General features: G+C 35.4%; 1 protein-coding gene across 30 annotated transcripts in view; it reads left to right on the top strand.

Moving 5' to 3' along the window:
- RNF180 (ring finger protein 180) overlaps positions 1-21,777 on the top strand; it is a 276,935-nt gene that overhangs the window by 215,922 nt on the left and 39,236 nt on the right. For all 30 annotated transcript variants that reach the window (XM_070246212.1, XM_070246221.1, XM_014734852.3 and 27 more), the window contains one exon: positions 8,473-8,698. In XM_070246212.1, the coding sequence (XP_070102313.1) occupies positions 8,473-8,698 (226 nt within the window). The remainder of the gene's footprint in view (positions 1-8,472; positions 8,699-21,777) is intronic.

Below are 21,777 nucleotides of genomic sequence, written 5' to 3'. Positions count from 1 at the left end.
TATTTTTTTCCCTGTGCATGGTAGAATATACAAATATACACATACATACATAATTTAAGTGAAAATTTTTACTTATTTTAATTATACTCACCACTTCCTTAGAGACAATTTTTAGTGAAAGATATAATATTAATTTCAACTGATAATTTTAAAGGAAATAGACATTGAAAAAAGTATATTTTTAAAAGAATAAATATGTAACACTGCTGGGAAACAAGACAGCATACAATCAGTGGACCAGAATCTTTCAGGAGTTTCTAGAAGGTAGAAAGCAACTGAGTTTGCATTTATTTAGAAAATGAAGCAAATTAGTTATTTTTTACAAAAAAAAAAAGGCCCAAGAAAAAAACTGATGAGTTAAGAGCATGTCCCATTAGATACCTGGAGCATGTCCTATTAGATACCTGGGGTAATTTCAAGATCAAAAATTAATTAGGAGGAATCTTGAATGCATATTGCTAAGTGAAAGAAGCCAATCTGAAAAGCCTACATCCTATATAATTCCTACTGTATGACGTCTGGAAAAGGAAAACTATATACAGATCAGTAGTTGACAGGGATTGGGAGGAGGGTGAGAAGGATGAATAGGTGGAGCACAGGAGATTTTTAGGGCAGTAAAACTATTCTGTGTGAGACTAATTCTGGATACATGACATTATGCATTTGTGAAAACTTATAGAATGTACAGAACCAAGAGTGAACCCTCTTGTAAGCTATGGACTTCATGTAATAGTAATGTATCAATATTGGTTCATCAATTGTAAAAGCAAATGCTAATAATAGGTGGAACCTTGTGTGTGTGTGTAGTGGGAGGGGATATATGGGAAATCTCTGTATTTTCTGTACTGTTTTTCTGTAAACTTAAAACTGCTCTGGAAAAAACAAAATGTCTGTACCTATGAAGAAGTATTGTCAGACTTTTGAGGAGTACCAATAATATGAAAGATAAACAGAAAAGCTGACCCCAGAGGAAAGAGATATATCCAGGAAAGAAAGGGATAATATCAATATTCTAAATATTATCCTAAGATAGTCAAGAAGATATTATATCTTGAAGGTAAGAATAGTCTACTATTAGAAAAAATGAGCAATCAGAGGATAAGAAAGCATTCATGAAAATTAAAAACATGATTGCTAAAATTTAAAAAAAAATAGCATGCATGAAGGTTGTGTAACAGCATGAGGTAAAATGTAAGCCTAGAAAGCAAGCTTCCTGAAGGGGTGGATTTTACGTTAATTCACTGCTTTATAACCAGCACCTAGAATGGTGTCAGAACCTTAGTAGGCACTCAGTGAGTATTTGTTTAGTCAAAGAATGAATGATTTTGTGTCTTGGAAGATAACATTGAGAAATTCTCCCAGAACATAGCATAACATAGAGCGATAGAAAATAGTAAAAGAAAATTGAACCACGTAAGATAGATCCAAGAAATCCAATCTTTGTGTAGTAGGAATTATAAAAATAGGAGCAGAGATAATAGAAAGCAGTGATTAATTAGGGAAAAAAATGAAATTGCCCTTGGATTTCAGAAAGACTTGCATCTTCAGATTGAAAGGGACTCCTGAGTACTGAACGGGAGTAACTATAAAGACACATAACTGGTTGAATTTTTCACACCTGAGGACAAGAGAGAAAGTTGTAAAGACCTCCAGCAAGAAAAGAAACAGAAATAAGATTGATATCATCTTTTTCATATTCAATGATAGAGGCTACAAAACAGTGGATCACTGTCTTCAAAGTTCTGAGTGAAATAACTTTCTGTCTAGAATTTGCTCAAATAGAACTCAAATATGAAGAGAAAATAAAAGGAGCTTCATACATGCAAGAACATACAGTTTACCACCCACATACATTTCCTGAAAAAAGATTCTCAGGGATATACAACAGTAAAACAAAAAAGGAATTCAAGAGAGAGGACGGTAAAGGATACCAGAAAAAAATGTTAAACAAGCCAAAGAATAAAAATAAGCAGAAAATTAAAACATAGTTTAAACTAAATATAGATTAATTGTTTTAAAGAAGGTATCTTGACAAAGTAGAGCCATAGTATATTTAAACAATTGCTAACATTTTAAAAATAAAATTCAGATGAATTTGATAAAATATGAGCAGTTTTTGTTTTTGGGTGGGGAGTAAAATTCTAGGTCTTGTTCAGAAGGGGGAGATTATAGATACTAAATTTCAACTATTTTTTGTTAAAAGTTAATAATTATTAGAAGAATCGAAATAATTATTAGAAGAATGTAATAGCAGCAAACACTTATATAGCACTTTTTATATTCCAGGTACTGTTCTGAATGCTTTATATATATATTGTCTTTTAATTCTTCCAACAACTCTATGAGCTAGGTATTGTTAGTATCCCCACTTTACAAATGAGGAAAGTGGGACCCTGAGGAGTTAAGTAACTTGCATAAGGTCACACAGGCAGTAGTGGCAGAGCCCACATAGACTGGCTCTGGAGTCTTGCTTTTAACCACTGTCCTACTGTCATTTCTTGAAAAAGATAAGATGGAGAAATAAAGCCAAATCACAATAATTGTAAATGAGCTAAATGTCACTGCTGCTTTCTTGTGATTGTTATTAATAAAATTTCCTGGTCTATTAATTTTTATACTAATTTGATTTTTTAAACCTTATTTGCTTTGTGTTATTTATCAGTTTATTATCTCCTTTTCTTTGCCTAGAAGCCCCTGTAAAGGAGCTGGAGAGACTGAGTCTATTTAGTTGATTTTATACAATAATTTCTGTGGGGCCAAAGCAGTTGGACAATTGAGGACCCCTTATATTCATTTGCTGATTATGATAATGGTTCCTTGATATTTCTAACTTCCCTGTAGATCCTATCTAATCTTGCCTTTTTCTTTTAACCTACATCATTATCGTTATCAGTTAACATTTATTATTTGCTGGTAGTATTTCAAGTGTATTAACTAACTTAAGAATGTGGTGATGAAGAGTGTTGTTCCAGATCCAGACTGGCTGGGTTGAAATCTCAGCTTCACCACTAGTAGTGTGAGTAAGTGAGCTCTCTATATCTCAGTTTCTTTTGATCTGAAAAATGATGATAATAATAGTACCTATTTCATAAGGCTTGTGTATTGACAAAATTAGTTAATACGTACAACTTTCATCATCTTATTTCTGAGTCCTGAAGTATTTGCTACGGGACAAGATAAATGTTCAGCTCAATGGTGAATGTACTGTGTAAGAGTGAACACATTATTCTGTGCTCACACCCATTTGGTTTATGAATAGGTATTTCATTTATAATCTATTTTAGTCAAAATCTGACTTCTCATAACATCCATTCATTTTTAGATCATGAGAACTACACAGAGGAAAATTATGATCTCTCTCACACAAATACTTGAACATGCTTATCTCGTAGCCTCTTAATATTTTTCTGAATGAATATCCTCAGTCTTTTAACAGTACTTCATATGAAGTAGTTCCACAACTCATGCTGCCCTGGCCCTCTGTGTGTTTCTATGGATAACTCTAGTTTGTCTACATCCCTCAAAGTAGCTAGAAATACAGTGTGATCATTATACAATAGTAGGCACACAAAACCTCACTATATTGCAGTTCAAGTGTCATTTGCTTTTTAAGTAACCACATCATAATTGAGCTTCTAGTCAGTTAAAATCCCTAGCTCTTCTTTACATTAATTACTTTCAGCCAAGTTTCATTCATCTTCTATATGTTGCAGTCTATTTTAGAGTCTTAAATGAAGGATTTATCCTTATCCCTGTTAAATTCAATCTTGATTTCAGCCCAGGGACCTATTGAGATTTTTTTTAAACTTGACTCTGCCATCTGGTGCAGCCCAGTTCACATTTTTATATTATTTGCTGATGGCATACTTTGTTTCAAAAGGATTTTGGTTGTTCTTAACTTAATCTTTCCTGTCTCTCCCCCACATTTCTGATAAGAATTTTTTGGATCTTATTGAGGAGATGAAGATGAGTTCATAGGCACAGTTATTAAAAATCTCCTTCCAGATTGACATTGATGTATTAATGAGTAATTAATTTTTAAAATGTAACTATCCATCCAACAGCGGAATTACTATTATACAACACTGCATCTCTCCAATTTGGAGAAAAACTCAGTGGAGTTCTATCCTTGAGGTAATTTGTTGTCTTCTTGCATAAAAGATTTTGTTACCTGCTATGTGCAGTTTTCTGAATTAATGAGAACTCTTAAACCTTTATAATCCCTTAAAACATAGTGATCCTCAAGGTCTTTACATATGTTATTTCCATTTTGTGGATTGATTCACTTAGCTCAAATAATAGATGAATAGTTCCAACCTCATTTTCTATTTTCAAACTTCCATCTTCAGGTTTATTTGCAAAATATTATTGTACTTTTAAATAGCGAATATTTTATTTCTTTGATGTATGTTTTAATGACATCTAGTCATTTTTGTTATGTATGTAGGGATAAAGTACTTCATAGAAATAGAATTCTGCACAAATATTTGGACTACAATTTGGAATGCTCTAAAAGGTTCCACAAATTTTTCTTTTTATGCCCTGGGTTTCTTTGAGGTTAATTAGTTCAAATCTCAAGGCACAATCCAGAGAGTCTAGTATAAACAAAATATGTTGACACTATGAAATAAAATTCAAGTAAGTAAGCATCTAGATCCAAACATGTTTTTTGTCTGGGGTGCCCAATTCAGTACTAATTATCCACTTATAGCTTTCATTTTTCAGGAATCTTCTAAGTTCAGGAGAGACAGATAGATCTTGTTGCCTTTCCAGCAGATTTCTCTTTATTATTGTTCCAATCATAGCTGCAAGCTTTCTGTTGGTAAGGGACATTTACTTCGTATCTTCTCTGTGTTAAAATTTGTACATATATATTTTCTGGAATTTCACAGAATGCTTGTTATCCAGCTGGAAATATCCAAAAGGCCACCAGAATACTTAAGAACACTTGACAGAGATACCCACAGGAATATACAAATCAATATAATGTTTTACAAGCTGGACCTATGAGCAATTTGAGGATGGGAGCACCCATAATCAGAATCTACTTTAGTATCAACTTTAAAACAAGCTATCAATTAATTAATTCAGCAAAAATATATATATATATTTTATATAATATATAATGCATTATTATATATTTCCTTTTATGTATCTTAACATTCTATTGGGAGAAATAGAAAAAATAGGTGAATAAAATTATTATTAAGAGCTATAAAGTAAAAAAACAAGTAGCAGTGAGAGAGAATAACTTTAGATAGAATAGCAGTGAAATCCTTTTGGGAAGTTGATATTTAAACTGATTTTAAGAATGTGGTGAAACTAGCCATGTGTAGAAAAGGATGTGTCGATTAACTTTTGTTATTTAACCAATCACCCTAAAATTTGAAACGCCAATATTCACTCACATTTTTCTGGGTTGGCGGTTTGGCCTGGGCTCAGCTGTGATGGCTTATCTCTGATCCAAGTGGTATTACCTGGGCTCACTTGTACATTTGCAGTTAGCTGATGATTGTTGGCTCTCCTCACACGTCTGGTGGGTGGCTTGTTGTCAGCATATATAATCTTATACTCACAATGGAGGTAACTGGACCATATGTCACTTATCATCAAGCAGGCCTTCCTAGGCTTGTCCACATGGTAGTGGACTCAGTGTTCCCAAGAATAGCAAGGGAATCTCTATTTGTATCATGTTTACTGATGATTCATTGGCCAAAGCAAGTCACATGGCAGATCCCAAATTCAGAGGGCGGAAAAATAATCTCCCCATCTTGATGGAATGCGTACGGGTGCACATACAGAGATAGGAAGAATTTTATCTATTTTGTAATCAACCACATGGAGTAAGGGCTTTTTAGGAGAAGGGAAGTATTTTGTCTCGAGGCCCAAAAGGCAAGAAAGTGTTTGGTGCATTTGTTGAGCTGGAAAACCAGTGAATTGGAGAATAGCTAAATATTGAGGATAAAAATTAAAAAAAAATTAAAGCTGGAACTGGATCATATAGAGTTCTGTAGACCATTGTAAGGAGTCTGATCTTATTCCAAATGTAAGAAGGCGGCATTAAGTAGGTGGCAAGAAAGAAGTCCTGGTCTACTTAGGAAATACTGCTGGAAGATTAAAGAAGATAGGTCAGGAAAGCATCCTAGATTCGGCTAGGTTGTTAGTGACTTATACAAAAGTGGTTTCAGCAGAGTATTGAGAGCAGAAGCCAGGTTCTTTCTCTCCCCAAAGCCCCAGTACATAGTTGTATATTCTAGTTGTAAGTCCTTCTAGTTCTTCTACTTGAGCTGCCACCATAGCATGGCTACTGACAGACGAGTGGTGTGGTTCCACTCCCAGGAACTGAACCCGGGCCACCAAAGCAGAGTGCACCAAACTTTAAATGCTCGACCATCAGGGCTGGCTCAAGACACTCTTGAATAATAACAAGATGAAAGAATGTCCTCTGCCCGATATTGAGGCTTATTATAAAGCTGTAGTAAGAGATTGTAGTTATGGCATAGGAATACACAGTTAACTAATGGAACAAAATAAAGGCCTCAGAAGCCAACCCAGGTATGTTTGGCCTCTTAATTACCACTGTGGCACTTCAGAGCAGTGGAGAAAAGGAAAGTCTTTGCAGTAAGTGGGTTATACCAATTAGTAAGTACATAAAGAATAAAAATGAAATTTACCCCTAATGTACACCATGCATGAAAATCAATTTCAGGTAGATTATAGGATTACCAAATATTATGAAATACAAAATAATGCTATCTTAAGACTTTGGAAAAGGGTAAGAGTTCTTAAATAAGACACAAAAAGTACTAACCATAAAGGAAAAATGTTCTTTAAAATTAAGAACGTCAGGGGCCAGCCTGGTGATGTCGTGGTTAAGTTCATGTGCTCTGCTTGAGCAACCTGGGATTTGTGGGTTCAGAACCTGAGTGCAGACCTACACACTGCTCATCAAGCCGTGCTATGGAAGCATCCTACATACAAAATAGAGGAAAATTGGCACAGAACGTTAGCTCAGGAACAATCTTCCTCACCAAAAAAATAAATAAATAGATAAATAAAATTAGGACTTCATTTCATCAAAAGACACCATGAAAAGAGTGAAAAGCAAACCAGAGGAAAGGAAGAAAATAGTTGCAACGTGTTTAACTGGTAACAACAAAAAATAGATTAGTAAAAACGCTTACAGGTCTATAAGAAAAATCCAAAAACCCAGTTAAAAATAAATGGACTAAAGACTCAAATATGTCCTTTAGGAAAGAGAAATTACCAACAAGTGGCAGAAAGAGGCTGGCAGAGGGGAAGCAAAGCCATCTGGCTAAATCAAATAATTTTATCCAATAGAAAGGTTTTTCTGTATTCTCAAGGCTCTGTTTGCCTCATTTACATAACTTTTACATTTCGTGTAACTTACAAATATTTATCAAACCCAAGGCCCACTCAAATATTGATCATTGATCTCCATTTTTCACAAACATCAAAGTGAGGAGAAAAGATTACATGATGTAGATTCTCATTATGCCTCAGGGGACTGAGTCCAGGCCTGGTTTGAGGAAATGTTTCTCAAGGCTCTAGGAAAAACTACAGGATCTGCAAAGAAGGACAGGGAGAAGGAGTTGGGGAGAAGGGGAGGAGGATAGCTGTGGCTAACATTCATTGAATATTTACTAGATGCTAGGCACTGCAGTAAATGAATTTACCTCATTTTAATCCTCACAGCATGGTCACAGATGAGGAAATTGTGGGGTAAGTAACAGGAATTCTGCTACCTGACCTTGTGCTGCTAACCTCTGGCTACCTCTTTCCTAACTACCTCTTTATAGCCTCCTTCTTAACTGTTCCATTTGGGAGGGGGAAGGGGCTCACCATGTTTCTCAGCTGGAGGGCTCATCCCAGAGTCACAGTTTCTTTGCCTTGTCTACTTCCTGACATACCTTAGGCTTTGGCCTTTTCTTAGCTTTGAGGTCCAGAAAGGTGCAAAGTATAGAATAGAGAATGCTGAATGCACAGTGTGAAGATGAAGTATGATATTCTCTTGCTGTCACTTTTCATCACATGTAGATGCCCAGATAAGCCTCCATAACCTTGTGACAATCAGCCTATTTGCTGTGGTGGGAGTGGAATACGTGGGAAATCTATAATCCTGGGACTGGTACATCTAACGCTTACTTAACTAGGGCTGGTTAAATAACGATACAGGTATACTTAATGTGTTTAGGTATATTTTAGCAGTTAGCATTATATAAAAATACTAAAAAGAATAATTAAGTCTTCTGAGTTTTTCACGTATGTTTTCAGTTTCTTCTCACTTTGCAGGGTAGCATTTCTGTCCCTTTGAATATGTCACAGAAACAGATAGTATGTGCTTCTCATAAATATTTTTATTCATTTTAACAAAATATAAAGTCAGTCTGTCTTTCTCAAGGAATCAATCGCATACTGAACTAAGGAAAATGTTTCTCTTATATTTTGCAGACTTTGAATAATGAGATGAGTACAGATGATGACAATGAATGTATAGAAGAAAAGGAAAGCTACATCTGTGCAGTGTGTCTGGATGTTTATTTCAACCCATACATGTGTTACCCTTGCCACCACATCTTTTGTGAGCCCTGCTTACGGACTCTTGCCAAAGACAATCCTGCAAGCACTCCCTGCCCACTGTGTCGGACAATTATTTCCAGAGTCTTTTTCCAGACAGGTAACTGTTCTCTTTCATTAACATATTGCCTGATTATTCTGTCTGCCTCTTTGTTCCAGTTCTAAAGGTACTTTATAAATTATTATGAGAGAGTTATTGAAAATCATATACAGCATAATTTGTTACTCTCCACTTTATTAAACAGTGCTTGCCCAACTCCTAGAAATGTGTTAAAATCATTGAATCATGAATGAGAATAGGTCCTTATCTCTAATCTTATACTCTATGCTGAGATCTTTTCTAAAATATCCTAACTAGTTGTTGTTCAGTATTTACTTGGACATCTCCAGTGTTAAGAATGTTTCATTAAAATTTGAAGCAACCTTGTTGGTTATTTATTCCTTTTAGCCACCTTCCACTACTACTCATTCTTTGGCCATTGTTATTTCCTCTGGAGTCTCAGAGAATGTATCCATAAATATCTGAGGACAACTATTATACCTTTCTCCAAAACTCCAAATCCTCTCAACTTTCTTTCCATTCTTAAGGTCTTCCTTCTTGAACGAGAAGAAAGTAAAATTGGAGGAAATATTTGTTTTCCTAAGTATCATGTGAAGATGGAATATAACACAGTATTTAAAACATTCTAATGGGGAGAGGAAAAACTAATGAATGTAGAACATAGAGAACTGCTAAAGAAAAATGGAAAAAGTAATAGAGATAGGCAGAGCTAATATTTATTGAGTGCTCTACTGTGTGCTAAATTTTAGGGGAAAAAATTTCTCTCTCTGCTTTCTCACTTCAACCATAGAAGAGCCAAATGAGAATCAAAGTATGTACCTCATTGATAGTAAAACTGAAGAAAACACATGGCACATTTTTATTCCCTGAAAGAAAATACAAGGATCCACCTGCAAGGAAGAATCAGATTATGAAAATAAGCTTCGAGTACTCTAACGCAACCAGCTGCGTGAAGGCTCGCAAACCTGGTTTACAGGCTCAGTAATCAAACAATGAAGAGAAAGTAATGATATGCCTCTTTGATCTGCCTTGTGCATCTAGAATGAAGCACAAAATCACTGCGCTGAGCTTGCACAGACCCGGAGACGAAAGGACATGCCAAGCATAGGGACTCTACCCAATAGAGAAATGTGGTCAGGGACACCAGGCTGTCAGCAATCTCACCAGGCAAATTACTCTTCCCTTCATGGAGAAGAGTGACTAAGAGGTGGCCAGAGGGAAGGAAGCAATTCCATTAAGAGGGCAGAAGCTTACTGGAAGTTTCTCTCTGGCTTACATTGAAGTGGGGAAAAAAAGTTTCTTTTCTAATACCAGATCCCTTGCTGGGTGCTTTGGAGTGAACAAAAGAAGAGCCACCAAAGACAGCTTTTTCTTAGTGTTGTCTCTGACTATCTGTGCAAGAAAGCATTCACTAAAGCCTGTTTTGATACAAAGCATCTAGGTGGTGTACATAGTGATAGACAGATGTTGTCCCTGCCTTCCATGATCTAATTTAATGCTGATAAGGAGTTTTGAATTGCTTTCGTTATTATCTTAAAACAATAATGAGTCGAGTCTCTCTTGGTTCATTTATCAAACAACAATGTCATATTTTCCAAATCAGTTCTTCTAAAATAAATCATTTTGGGAATACTTATTCCAATGGAGACTGCATTTGGTTGTGTACTGTCATTTAGAAGCTGATAATAGTAATGGAAATATCCTACTTAATTATTCATACCCTACCTCAAAAGAATTTGTGGTGTTTTAAAAGATATATTCAATGAAAGGCAGGATAAGGAAATTTATTAATTGAAATGGAATATAAAGACCAGATGAGGGTGGATGGGCAGATACACAAGCTATATGGCCATCCATAGTAACTACATTTAGATGAAGTATTTGGTTTTAAATATTCTGGCTACCTAAGGAAAAGTAAAATTAAGTACACAGTTAAATGATTCTCATGATCCATGAAAAATAATACCAATTCCTAAAGGTAAGCAAAAGTTTTTTTGGCACTTCAAAAGGAATTTTTTATGTGATTTTTCCTCTAGGGCATATTGAGAGACGGAGTAGGCAATGTCCTCAAAAACATCCTCAGAGCAAATACAGTATAAGGTTTTCTACCATTGTGCCTTATGGTATTATTTGATAAAAGTTGATGAAATATCAGAGTACAAATTAGGGAAAATAACATTGCTAGTAGCAAAAAAATATGGTCTAGTTTTCTTATAAAAATAACTTAAAATTATATAAGTAATAAATTTTGTTATAGAAAAATCAAGACATATAAATAAAATTATAAGCTCAAAATCCTCCACAGTGCTGCAATTTAAAGACCATATTTAGTGAGTGTCCTTCCAGAATATTTTATATACATATACTTAATCATTTTTCTTTTTTACAAAAAAAGAGATCATATTTTACATAAGACTTATAGCTTGCTTTGTTTTACTTAAAATTCTTGTGATATATCATGATCTACTTGAGTCAATATGGGACATTAAGTTTATTATTTATTTAATGATATATGTGGATAAATATTTGCACACTGAGTATTTCCTTGTGGTAGATTTCTAGAAATAGAATTGTAGTTAAAGCCTGTGTGTGTTTTAAGGCTGGGTATTTGTTGCAAAGTTATTGTAAGCAGTGGTATACAAGTGCTTATTTTCTCTACATTCTGGACTATCCTTTTGTTCCTTTTTAAATCTCTTGCTATGCCCTTTGCTGATTTTTCTTTTAGTGTGTTCATCTTTTTCTTGTTTATTAACAAGAGTATTTCTTTAAATTAGTGTCAGCTTTTGTCATATGTGGCAAATCATTTTCCCATTTGTACTTTAAGTTTATTGTATTTTTTGAATGTGCAGAACTTCTATGTTTTTATGTATCTCATATAGCAACCTTTGCCTTTATTATTTCTAACTTCAAAGTTAGGTATTAAAGGCTTTATCCACTACAGAATTATGTAGACATTCTCTTTACCTATATTTATTTTAGGTTTTCATTTTGTCCTCTTTTCCCCATATTTAACCTCAGTCTATTTATTATAGTACATCGTTTGGTTAAGAATAGAGTACCTTTCTTCCATGTCCCTAGGCATTTATCCTAAACATTAGCTGAACAATCCATTTTTCCTATGCTGATTCAATTGCCTTTCTTTAAAAAGTAATAATTACTAAAACGTATGTGTGTTTCTTGGCAGCTGTTCTTTTCCATTCATATTTCTATCTTGTCCTATACCACTACTTCACTTTTATAATTATTCCAGCTTGTATGTTTTAATAACTCACAAGTAGGTTAAACTTATAAGTTATTTGGGGATAATTCGCATTTTTAATTAATGTTGTTATAACCTCGAATGATTATTATGCTATATCACTTCTCATTAAATTTCTGTAATTCCCTTCCTAATGACTCTGCACAATTCATATTAGCTTTATGCCTATATATTTTCATTGTTGCTATTGTATGTGAGATTGTTTTCCTCTTCTGGTTTCAGATGCTTTTGTTGATATTTTGAGAAAGTTAGTTTCCAATCTTAGACTATTTTGTTAACCTTACTGAACCCTGAGAGTTATTTATTAAACAAATGAGTTAATCTTCTCAACTACCTAATGTCACCATTTCAATTGTGTAGAAACCAGAGGACGGTTATTGTCAACCGTTAAAGTGGAAAAGCTGTCATTTTCTAAAGGAAGTAAAGATATTTGGCCAATGAATAAGGGGTTGGTGGTAACATAATTCTATTATAGTAGCTCAGTGGATAGAGAGAGAATGAAATCCCTCCCAGATTTATTCCATAGAGTGTGCTTAGTAAAGTAATGATTTTAAACCTGAGCTATAACATTCACTAGTTATGTGACCTTACTTAATACTGTTGGGTATGATCTTGACAAAGTTGTTAACACTGTTAGAAGTTGAGAACTTGAAGTGGGAGAAGATCTGTAAGAGAAAAAGTACAAGGCATTAGTATCTATTTTTTTAATGGAAGTCAAGATACACTGTTCAAAGTTGATAGAGAAACAGAACAAATTGTAGTAGACGCTATTGGTTGCTAATTAGTATCCATTATATCCTTCTTCCTAACATAACCTTGAGTTTTATTCAGCTGTTCAACTCTCTCAACGTAGACCAGGAGCTTCCTGGGTAGCAGACTGCATCCTCAGCTCCTTTGCCAGGGATTAGTTCACAGTTGGACATGTGGTTCATTTCTGACCAATGAGATAAGAAGAAAGTTTTTCTTTACTCTTGAGATATGGATGGAAAAGCCGTTTTCTGCCCCATTGGACATTAACAGGAAAGTGTGTAACAGGGATAGTTACTGGCAGCCATCTTATGAGAAGCAGGGAACCAGCTTAGCATGAAGCCTTGATTTTTGACAGCAGACTGAGGAAAGAAATGAGCATGGGATCTTGATGACGTTGTTTAACCACAGCCTTGATGTGTTAACCACAGTCTTGATAACATTGTTTAAGCACTTGAGTTCGCCAAGTTTGAAGCCCACTCTACCTTTGGCTTTTCTGTTACATGAAATATTAAATTTACTAATTGACTAAGACAGTTTGAGTAAATTTTCTGTTAGTTTCAACCAAGAGCATCCTAACTGACAAAAGCATACTAATAACAAAGGTAGTCAATAAAGAAACTAAAAACGAGTAATATGACTTGAGAGGTGAGAAGAGAAGAAGATAATGTAAAAGACCTAAATCATTTTAGAATGAAGTCAATACCTAATATTTCAAGTTGATAAATCAAGAAATATTAAAGAGGATTTCTGCAGTAGTGGTGTGAGAAGCTCAAAGGATCCTCACCCCAGCAAAACAGCTATTTAACTGGTGAAAGTGGTTTTAAAAAAAAATTAAAGTCTCTGGAAACTTTCCTAAGGATATACAAGTAGAGAAGCATTTATTTTTTATTAAATTTATTAAAATCTACCACTATTCTTGGTAAGAACATCAGGAACTTGTAGCATTTGGATATCAACAGTAAAAAAGAATGAATTTGGAGCCCTACCTCACACTAGACATGCATACACACACACACACTAAAATGGAGCAAAGGCCTAAATGTAAGAGCTAAAAACATAAGTGCAAATATTTTTCAAATTGGATTGGGCAATAGTTTCCTAATATGACACCCAAAGCATAAACAACCAAAGAAAAAAATAGATAAATTAGACTTCATGAAAGTTGAAAACTCCTGTACTTCAAAGGATATTATCAAGAAAGTGAAAAGACAACGAGAGGATGATAGAAAATATTTGTAAGTCATTTATGTGATAAGGATCTAGATGCAGAATATATAAAGCACTCTTACAACTCAACAACAAAAAGACAAATAACCCAATTTTAAAATGGGAAAAAGAGTTTGAATAGACAGTTCTCCAAAGAAGATATAAAAATGGCCAATAAGCTCAAGGAAAAATGCCACATCATTAGTTGTTAGTTGCAAATCAAAACTCTAATGAGATATAACTTCACATCACACCCACTAGGATGGCTATAATCAAAAAGACAGACTATAACAAGTATTGGCAAGGATATGGAGAAATTGAGACTCTCATATATTGCTTGCTGGAATGCAAAAAGGTGCAGTCACTTTGGGAAACAGTAGGATAGGTTTGGGACATGGCAGACTCTAAGACTGCTCGTGGGATTGGAAAAAGTTCTGATCTGTCTCAAATTAACTAGAGTTCTTTTGTCTGTGGGGATGAGAAGGACCCCAGTGTGGGCAGGACTATGAAGGAAGACCTCTGGATAGGTGAGACCTTTCCCTTTCATTGACACAACCTCACTACATTCTTTCAGGCCAGGAGCTCCATATCAGCACCCTAACAATAGGTCTGTTCAGAGAGGTGCTACATGCTGCATAACATGATCTGCAAGCCACCTTTCATCAGCAGGCCAAGGAAGGGAAAAGGCCATGAGTGGGGGTCATCCAGGTGATGGAGGAGGACTCCCTCAGCCAAGGAGGTCATGGTCTTGTTGTGAGGGAAGGCATCAGATATTTTTGAATTGACTTTCTGACTGAAGCCTTCAAACAAAGCATGTCACTTTCCCTGTTATGGACTGCCTCTGGAGGACGCTTCTATAGGCAGTACTATTACAGACCTCTAGTGTTCATTGTTCAGGGATTCCAGCCTATGGTAGCATGGAAAATGGGAGTGTCTCGGGTATTGGAAAGGGAGCCACAGTGTCAGTGCAACCTACCTCTCAACTGTGAAGTCACTAACTGCCCTCACCCCCTCCCCATTCAGATGCACCTAAACCTCAGCAAAGCAGACCCCCACCCTTGTTCAATTGTTTTCCTCCCTTCAACCTCCATCTCCCTTTTGGCCACCTTGCCAACCCCACTATTCTTGTGCCGTTACATAGTGAAACCAAGTGCTGTGAGCAGATGTACTGATGAACTTCATTGGAAAAAGGGAAAAGAAATGGCTGTCTTCACCTTGTGTGTAGAAGTCCCTAAGTAAGTAACGAAATTGCGTTTAAGCTAATCTAGAATTTTAAGCATTGAGCAGGCCCATGATTTTTCACCAGGGATATTTTGGCTGTCACAATAATTGGAAGATGCTATTGGCATCTACTCACTGAGGGCAGAGATGATAGATATCCCTGCAGGGTTTGGGCCATCCTACACAGCGAAGAATTATCCTCTGTTCTGTCTTACTTTCTCATGTCCTGCTGGGCTTTATCCAGGATGTACAGCTCATCCAAAAGAATATCATACTTCCTCTTTTATCTACCATGACAGTCTGTATTGGTCTTGGCCTATTGTCTGTATTCCCCTTATGGGCATTTCACACTTTCTCTTACTCTATACCAGAAAGTCTGGTCTGTTGCTTCTTATACTGATAGTGGTTTTGTTCTTGCATCCATCTATGCCTTAACTCTTTCATTTTTCTGTTCATCTTCTACAGAATAATCGCTGCCTCTGAAATCCAAACTCATTCTTTATCAGCTACTGATGAAGAATGATGTCTTCTAGTATAGTTATTCTCAAGCTTTAATATATGGAAATAAACGTTATTTTTATTATTAAAAAAGAAATTGCAGGGGCCGGCCCAGTGGCACAGCAGTTAAGTTTGCACGTTCTGCTTTGGCAGCCTGGGGTTCACTGGTTCAGATCCCAGGTGCGGACATGGCATCGCTTGGCAAACCATGCTATGGTAGGTGTCCCACATATAAAGTAGAGGAAGATGGGCATGGATGTTAGCTCAGGGCCAGTCTCCCTCAGCAAAAAGAGGAGGATTAGCGGCAGATGTTAGCTCAGAGCTAATCTTCCTCAAAAAGAAGAAAGAAATTGCAAAACAAACATAATATTTAGAGCAGTGTTTCTTAAACTTCTGTCATTTTCATACCACCTTTACATTTTTTACTGTATCCACATACCACCTGAATTATTTTTTTACTTAAAGATTTTCTTCGTATAACACACTTTTTTTCTTAAGTACTTGCTTGAGCCTCATCTTTAGCAATATATTTGTGAATTTATGTATTTAATATTCTAGTTTATATATTTCTTCTAATATACATTAAAATAAATAGATAAGTATGAAAATTTTAATATTCAATTTCACCCAAAATCATTTCACACATCGCCAGTGTTTTGCAAACGAAGTCTTGTAAACACTGACTTACACTTTTAAAGATTAGTCTCCAGAAAAAACTGAAAACAGAAACACTTAAACAATCCCTGGGCTTTGAGAGTAGGGTTAGAGATAGGAAGGAGTGGGACAGGTCATTGTTGTTTTATGTTTTGTTTTCTTAATCCCTTCTATACCATTGGATTTTTTTTAAACCATGGGCATGTTTTATTTTGATTGTTTTGAAAAAGAAATAAATAAACCAACCTGCAGCATTGAATATCATGGTGGGCAGAGAAAATGGAGTCCTATTTCTTTTCACGCAGAAAACAGAGAGAATCATGGATTCTTTGAAGCCCAGGATGGATGCTAGATAGCCTTTTGAGGATCCACTAATATATTCCTATCCATAGGCTTTCAAAAGCCTTTTTCTAAATCTTAAAGTGTAACTTTACATACAAAATAACAACAGTATGCATCATAACAATATAAAGTACTTAGCATTTTTTATGTATCTTAGTAAAGAGCTCAATAAGTGTTAATGGTTGAATTGGCTTAATTTAATAGATTTCCTTTTGGCCTTATTATCCCTGTAACAGAGAGAAACTAGTTATTCTTGGGTAATGAAACAGTTACTGAAACAATTCTTCAATGCTCCAAAGCCATTAAAGGGCATTGGTAAGCACAGAGTAAACACAACTGCCTGAGGTGAAAGTTTGGATAAATGCTCTAACCTAAAAAGGTCTTACAGTACTAGCAGATTTCTCCTGGGCTAAAGGGTTAAAAAATGCTTCAACAACTCTTTCCATATTCTGGTTCAAAAATTATATTATAAATATAAAATATTGTGGTACCAAGTACAAAATGGAATTATTATATTAAAATGGATAAAATTTTAACTATAGCTTATCTAGCTAACAAAATAAGAACTCATAAATATTAATATCAGTTAAGCATAAATTACATTCTATAATGACTCAGACATGGTAAAATCCATAACTCCATTTTGACAAAGTGTCAAATAGAGAATTTTTGGTTTTGATTTAGTTTGTTCCTGTTATATATGCCTCTGTCATCAGACTGCATATTTAGCTGGAGAATAACTCCTAAACTAGACTTTAACTTTGAACTGTTCACTGAGAAAGAGTATGAAAGTCACATTGAAGTTTACTTTTAGAGACTACGTAGATGAATACTCACTGGTATTAGGTGACATATTCCTGGTTGGCCTCTCCTTTCCCAGCATGCAGAGCTCCTTTTGACCCCAAATCCTATAGGACATGCAGTTACTAGTAGACCCTGCAGGCACCCCAGGGTGAGAACCTGCCAGGTCTGAACAGCTGGTTCTAACACTTAAATTACTGCTAATTCTTTGAATCAAACTAGTCATATTTTACTGAATACAAGCTATAAAGAGCAGACTCAAGTTTTTTTTATCTTGTGTTGTTCCCCTAGTAAATAAGCATCTCTGGGTGCCTCACATAGGTACAAAATGAGTTTCCCCAGGAGAGTTAGGGTCCCTTGCAAGCAGGACTTTCTTGCCTCTCTTCTAGAGGTGCAAGGTAAGCATTACCTTTGAAGCCCTGAAGATAGTTTTAAGACAGTTTGTGGATTTTCATTGATAGGCAGTAAAGTGAGCTCACATGCCAAATATATTAGCCCTTCTCCATTCCTGTGTAAGGGAGGGATCTTAGATCTCCCTGACACAGCATCCTAACTCAACTTCACTTGTGCTACTCTCCAAAAATACAAAGAAAACTATTTTAGATTGAAATGGTTGAAATTAGTAAATAGTAAAGTCAACATATTAAAGGATAAGAGTGAGACAAAACTAATCTAAAGTCCTAAAGATCATCTCACAAGAAATTACTAAACTAAAAGCTGTGTTAAAAAGTGAAGATTTAGAATCAGCTGGTAAAGTTTATTTTGTTTACCTAAGTACCCACGGACTAGGTAGGACTCTGATTCCCAGTCTTGTCCACTCTTTGCAAATGTCCTTTACTGTACATTACTCTCCTGGAACCAAATTATACCTGTGAATAAACATGCACAGCACTTATTGAAATGAGGGAGAGTTGGATCTCCACTCAAAGTCATGACCCATCCTGTATATATAATTCAAAACTCTTGGAGAAGTAGTCTTTTTTATGTTAATTATAACATGCTACAAATTTCCTTTGTGTCAGATCACTTTTTGCAGATTGCATCTTTGGAAAAATGGAATTTTATATATCAAACAACATAGAACTTAGAAGGAAATTGTTGGGAAAAAAGCTCTCATAATAATGAGAAGTAATTTTAAATGGGTAAACAAGGCCTTTAATAATCTGAATGAGATGGCTGGACATGTATATGCTGGCCTTTTTTATTATGAGGACAGTTGGCCCTGAGCTAACATCTGTTGCCAGTCCTCCTGTTTTTGCTTGAGGGAGATTGTCACTGAGCTAACATCTGTGCCGGTCTTCCTCTATTTTATGGAGGATGCTGCCACAGCATGGCTTGATGAGTGGTGCTAGGTCCATGCCTGGGATCCAAACCTGCGAACACCAGGTCGCTGAGGTGGAGTGCACAAACTCAACCATTACACCACGGGGTCAGTCCCTATCCTAGCCTTGTAAAAAAAGACAATACCACTAGGTCCACTTGAATGACTGTGCTGTATATTTATAATACTGCTTTTATCATATTCCCCTCCTTAATAAGACTCTAAGGCTTGAATTAACCCTATCATAGCACTTACCTCATAACTTTATGATTACCGTCTTACTAGATAAGATTTAATGCAAATGCTATGCCTGTTTCAGTTTAACTCTTGCACTTAGCAGAATGCTTGAAATTATTATTGACAAATATTTGTTTAAATATAGTTAGTTGTTTAAATATAAAATATAATTAGTTGTTCAACATTTAAGCATAAAGCTGAAATCGAAGTTGCAGCATCCTATTGACACTGCCTATAGTTTAAAATTATCCTATTTATGTGGTTGTCCTTATTTTATTGTTTGTAATATAATACAATGAAACTCAAGGTAATACACTCCATGACCATTTGAGCTATCTGTTTATGTAGTTGGTAATTGACTCTTGTACTCAGCCAAATCAAGATGACTAGAATTCCTTTATCCTGACAATAATTTACATTTGTAGTGATAGTGTCACATAGAGATGCTGCTCTTTCCACAGTACTGCTACCACATTTAACTAAATGTGCCATTTGAATAGACTTTAGAATCTTTCCAGGATATTCAGGTTTTTGTCTTTTTCTAGCATATTCAACAATTCTGATTACGTCCGATACATGTTAGTACGTATTGTAACAAGAAACGTTTACTTCCTAGTAGGTAGGGTTGGCAGAGAAGGAGATAAAGGTGGTTTTCATCAGCTTTTACTCCAAGCCCTACGTCTTGCTCTGCCTTCAGATTTTTCTTAGTGCTTCTTCCAGGTAATTTTGAAAAATGTAGTGTTGAACATTTTATTTGTTGCCAAATCCTGCATTTCCAAATTCAAATGCCACTAGAATGAGGGAAAACAGTTCTATAGAAAGAACAACATCCTTTGATAAGATTTGTACATTTTATAGCAGAGTGAGGTAAGGTTTAACGTATTTAAATAAATTAAAATAATTTTAGAACCGAAACAGATTTAAGATCATTTCATCCAGTGGTTATCAAGTCTGACTGTGCATCAGAATCACCCAAGGAGCTTGTAGAAAGCACAGACTCCTAGGTGACATCCACAGCAATTGTGCTTCAATATATCTGAGCAAGGTCCTAGAATTTGTCTTTTTAACAAGTACCCTGAGTGATTTTGGTGCATAGCCAGGCTATAGACAGGCATTTTAGAATCACTGATCTATTACAATGTCCTGCAAACAGGACTTATATTTAATTTATTTCTACATTCCTGGCTAGACCAACAAAGTGCTAGGCACACCGCAGGTACAAAATAAATGTTTGTAGGAGATAGCACAGACAATACAAAGAAAAGTTCAAGGACTTTTGGAAGGTCCCACATTTAAAAAGTATTAGAAGTCAGTTCTTATTTGGGCCAGCGATGGTAGGACAAGGGCTTCTGGATCCTCTCTTCTGCAAAAGTCTTTCAGGTCAAGTACAGTAAATAAAATCTTTGAAAATTGTCAGTCTGGTAAGAATATGCTATGGACACCAGTGTGTATGTTCAACAAAATGTGGTAGGTACAACACCCATCTCATTTTGCACATTTTAATAAAGTAATTCTTCTGATTGTAATTTTCTTAGGTATTATAAATATATTTATGAACTCTTTCCTGCTTTGGTGCATTAATCATATGGGTTTATTATACAGGTTAAAAGTGCATTGTGTATTAAGTTCCTTGAAACTAGGAAACAGAAATATCACAGGCATCATTACTTCTCTCATCTACCCTCTAGGAAAAGTTTGGTTTGTGGCCAGTATTAAACTGCAGTTATTGGATGACTCTTACAAGAATGTTCTTTCGATCTGGTGAACTAGAATTCAATTACATGTCCAAATCAGTTTTCAGCATAAGAGGGAGTAGTGCAATGGTATCCTCTGGTTATTGCATCAGCATTTTAGAACATAGCTAAAACTTTCCAGAAGATGGAGGAGGAGGGGGAAAGGAGAGGAAGAGGAGAAAGAAGAGGAATAAGAATTCTTGAGGTGCAAATTCTTCATCTTGGTTTATATTATCTCTCATGTGAAATCTTCATTTACTCACCATACTGGTATCATTTTTAAGGGCATTTAGAAAGTTGCAAGTCATTTTGTCCAAGAGTTCATTGTTAACACAATACCACGTATCTCATGGGATTTTCAATTTCTCAGAGAATACCCTGAATTACATTCATTACTGCTTACGGGTAAGTCCTGCAAGAAGATAGTTGTTACTGTGAGTAAATGTGTTATAAGTCATTTGATGACTTCTTCCATTCTCTTCATCAGTATGAATGACACTGATTGAGTCATTTTAACCAGGGATGGTGCCATGACCATCTCTTACACTAAGGGACTCTTCACTGGCAATGGGCAAAGTGGGTTTTAATAAAACAGCTGTGGCATTGCTGCAGAAAACACTGCAAGAGTATCCAACCTGACATCATTTAACTATTAAACACATAAAGGATAAAAAATTCACTAGTTATAACAACCCCCAGCATACATAATGAGTATACAGACTATCAAATTACTTTTTCTCTAACTTGTGTGCCTGAATTACTGGTTCTTGGATATGGAATGGGGAAGAGAGTTAAAAGGACTTACAAGTTTAATACATAACCTCACTTGCCTAGAGTTATTTATTTTTTACATGGTTTCTTTTGTTAAATGTAAACTTTGTGAATCCATTTTCCCTGTGAATTACTTAGATAAGAGTCAATCTGAGGGCATAATTAAGAAAAACAGAAAATTTAATGTAACTGATTTGAGCAGAAGCTTGAAACCTGAAGTAGGATGGAAACTGAGTAAATCATACAGGTAATAATTGTGGGATGAAAGTAGGAGGGAACCATTAATGGAAAGATTAGTTTACTTCTCAAGTTAGTAACTAACTCT

This window comes from Equus caballus, chromosome 21, assembly GCF_041296265.1.
Source record: "Equus caballus isolate H_3958 breed thoroughbred chromosome 21, TB-T2T, whole genome shotgun sequence".
Lineage (NCBI taxonomy): Eukaryota > Metazoa > Chordata > Mammalia > Perissodactyla > Equidae > Equus > Equus caballus.
The sequence above is the reverse complement of the archived record's forward strand: the minus strand, read 5'-3'. Positions and strand labels throughout refer to the sequence as shown.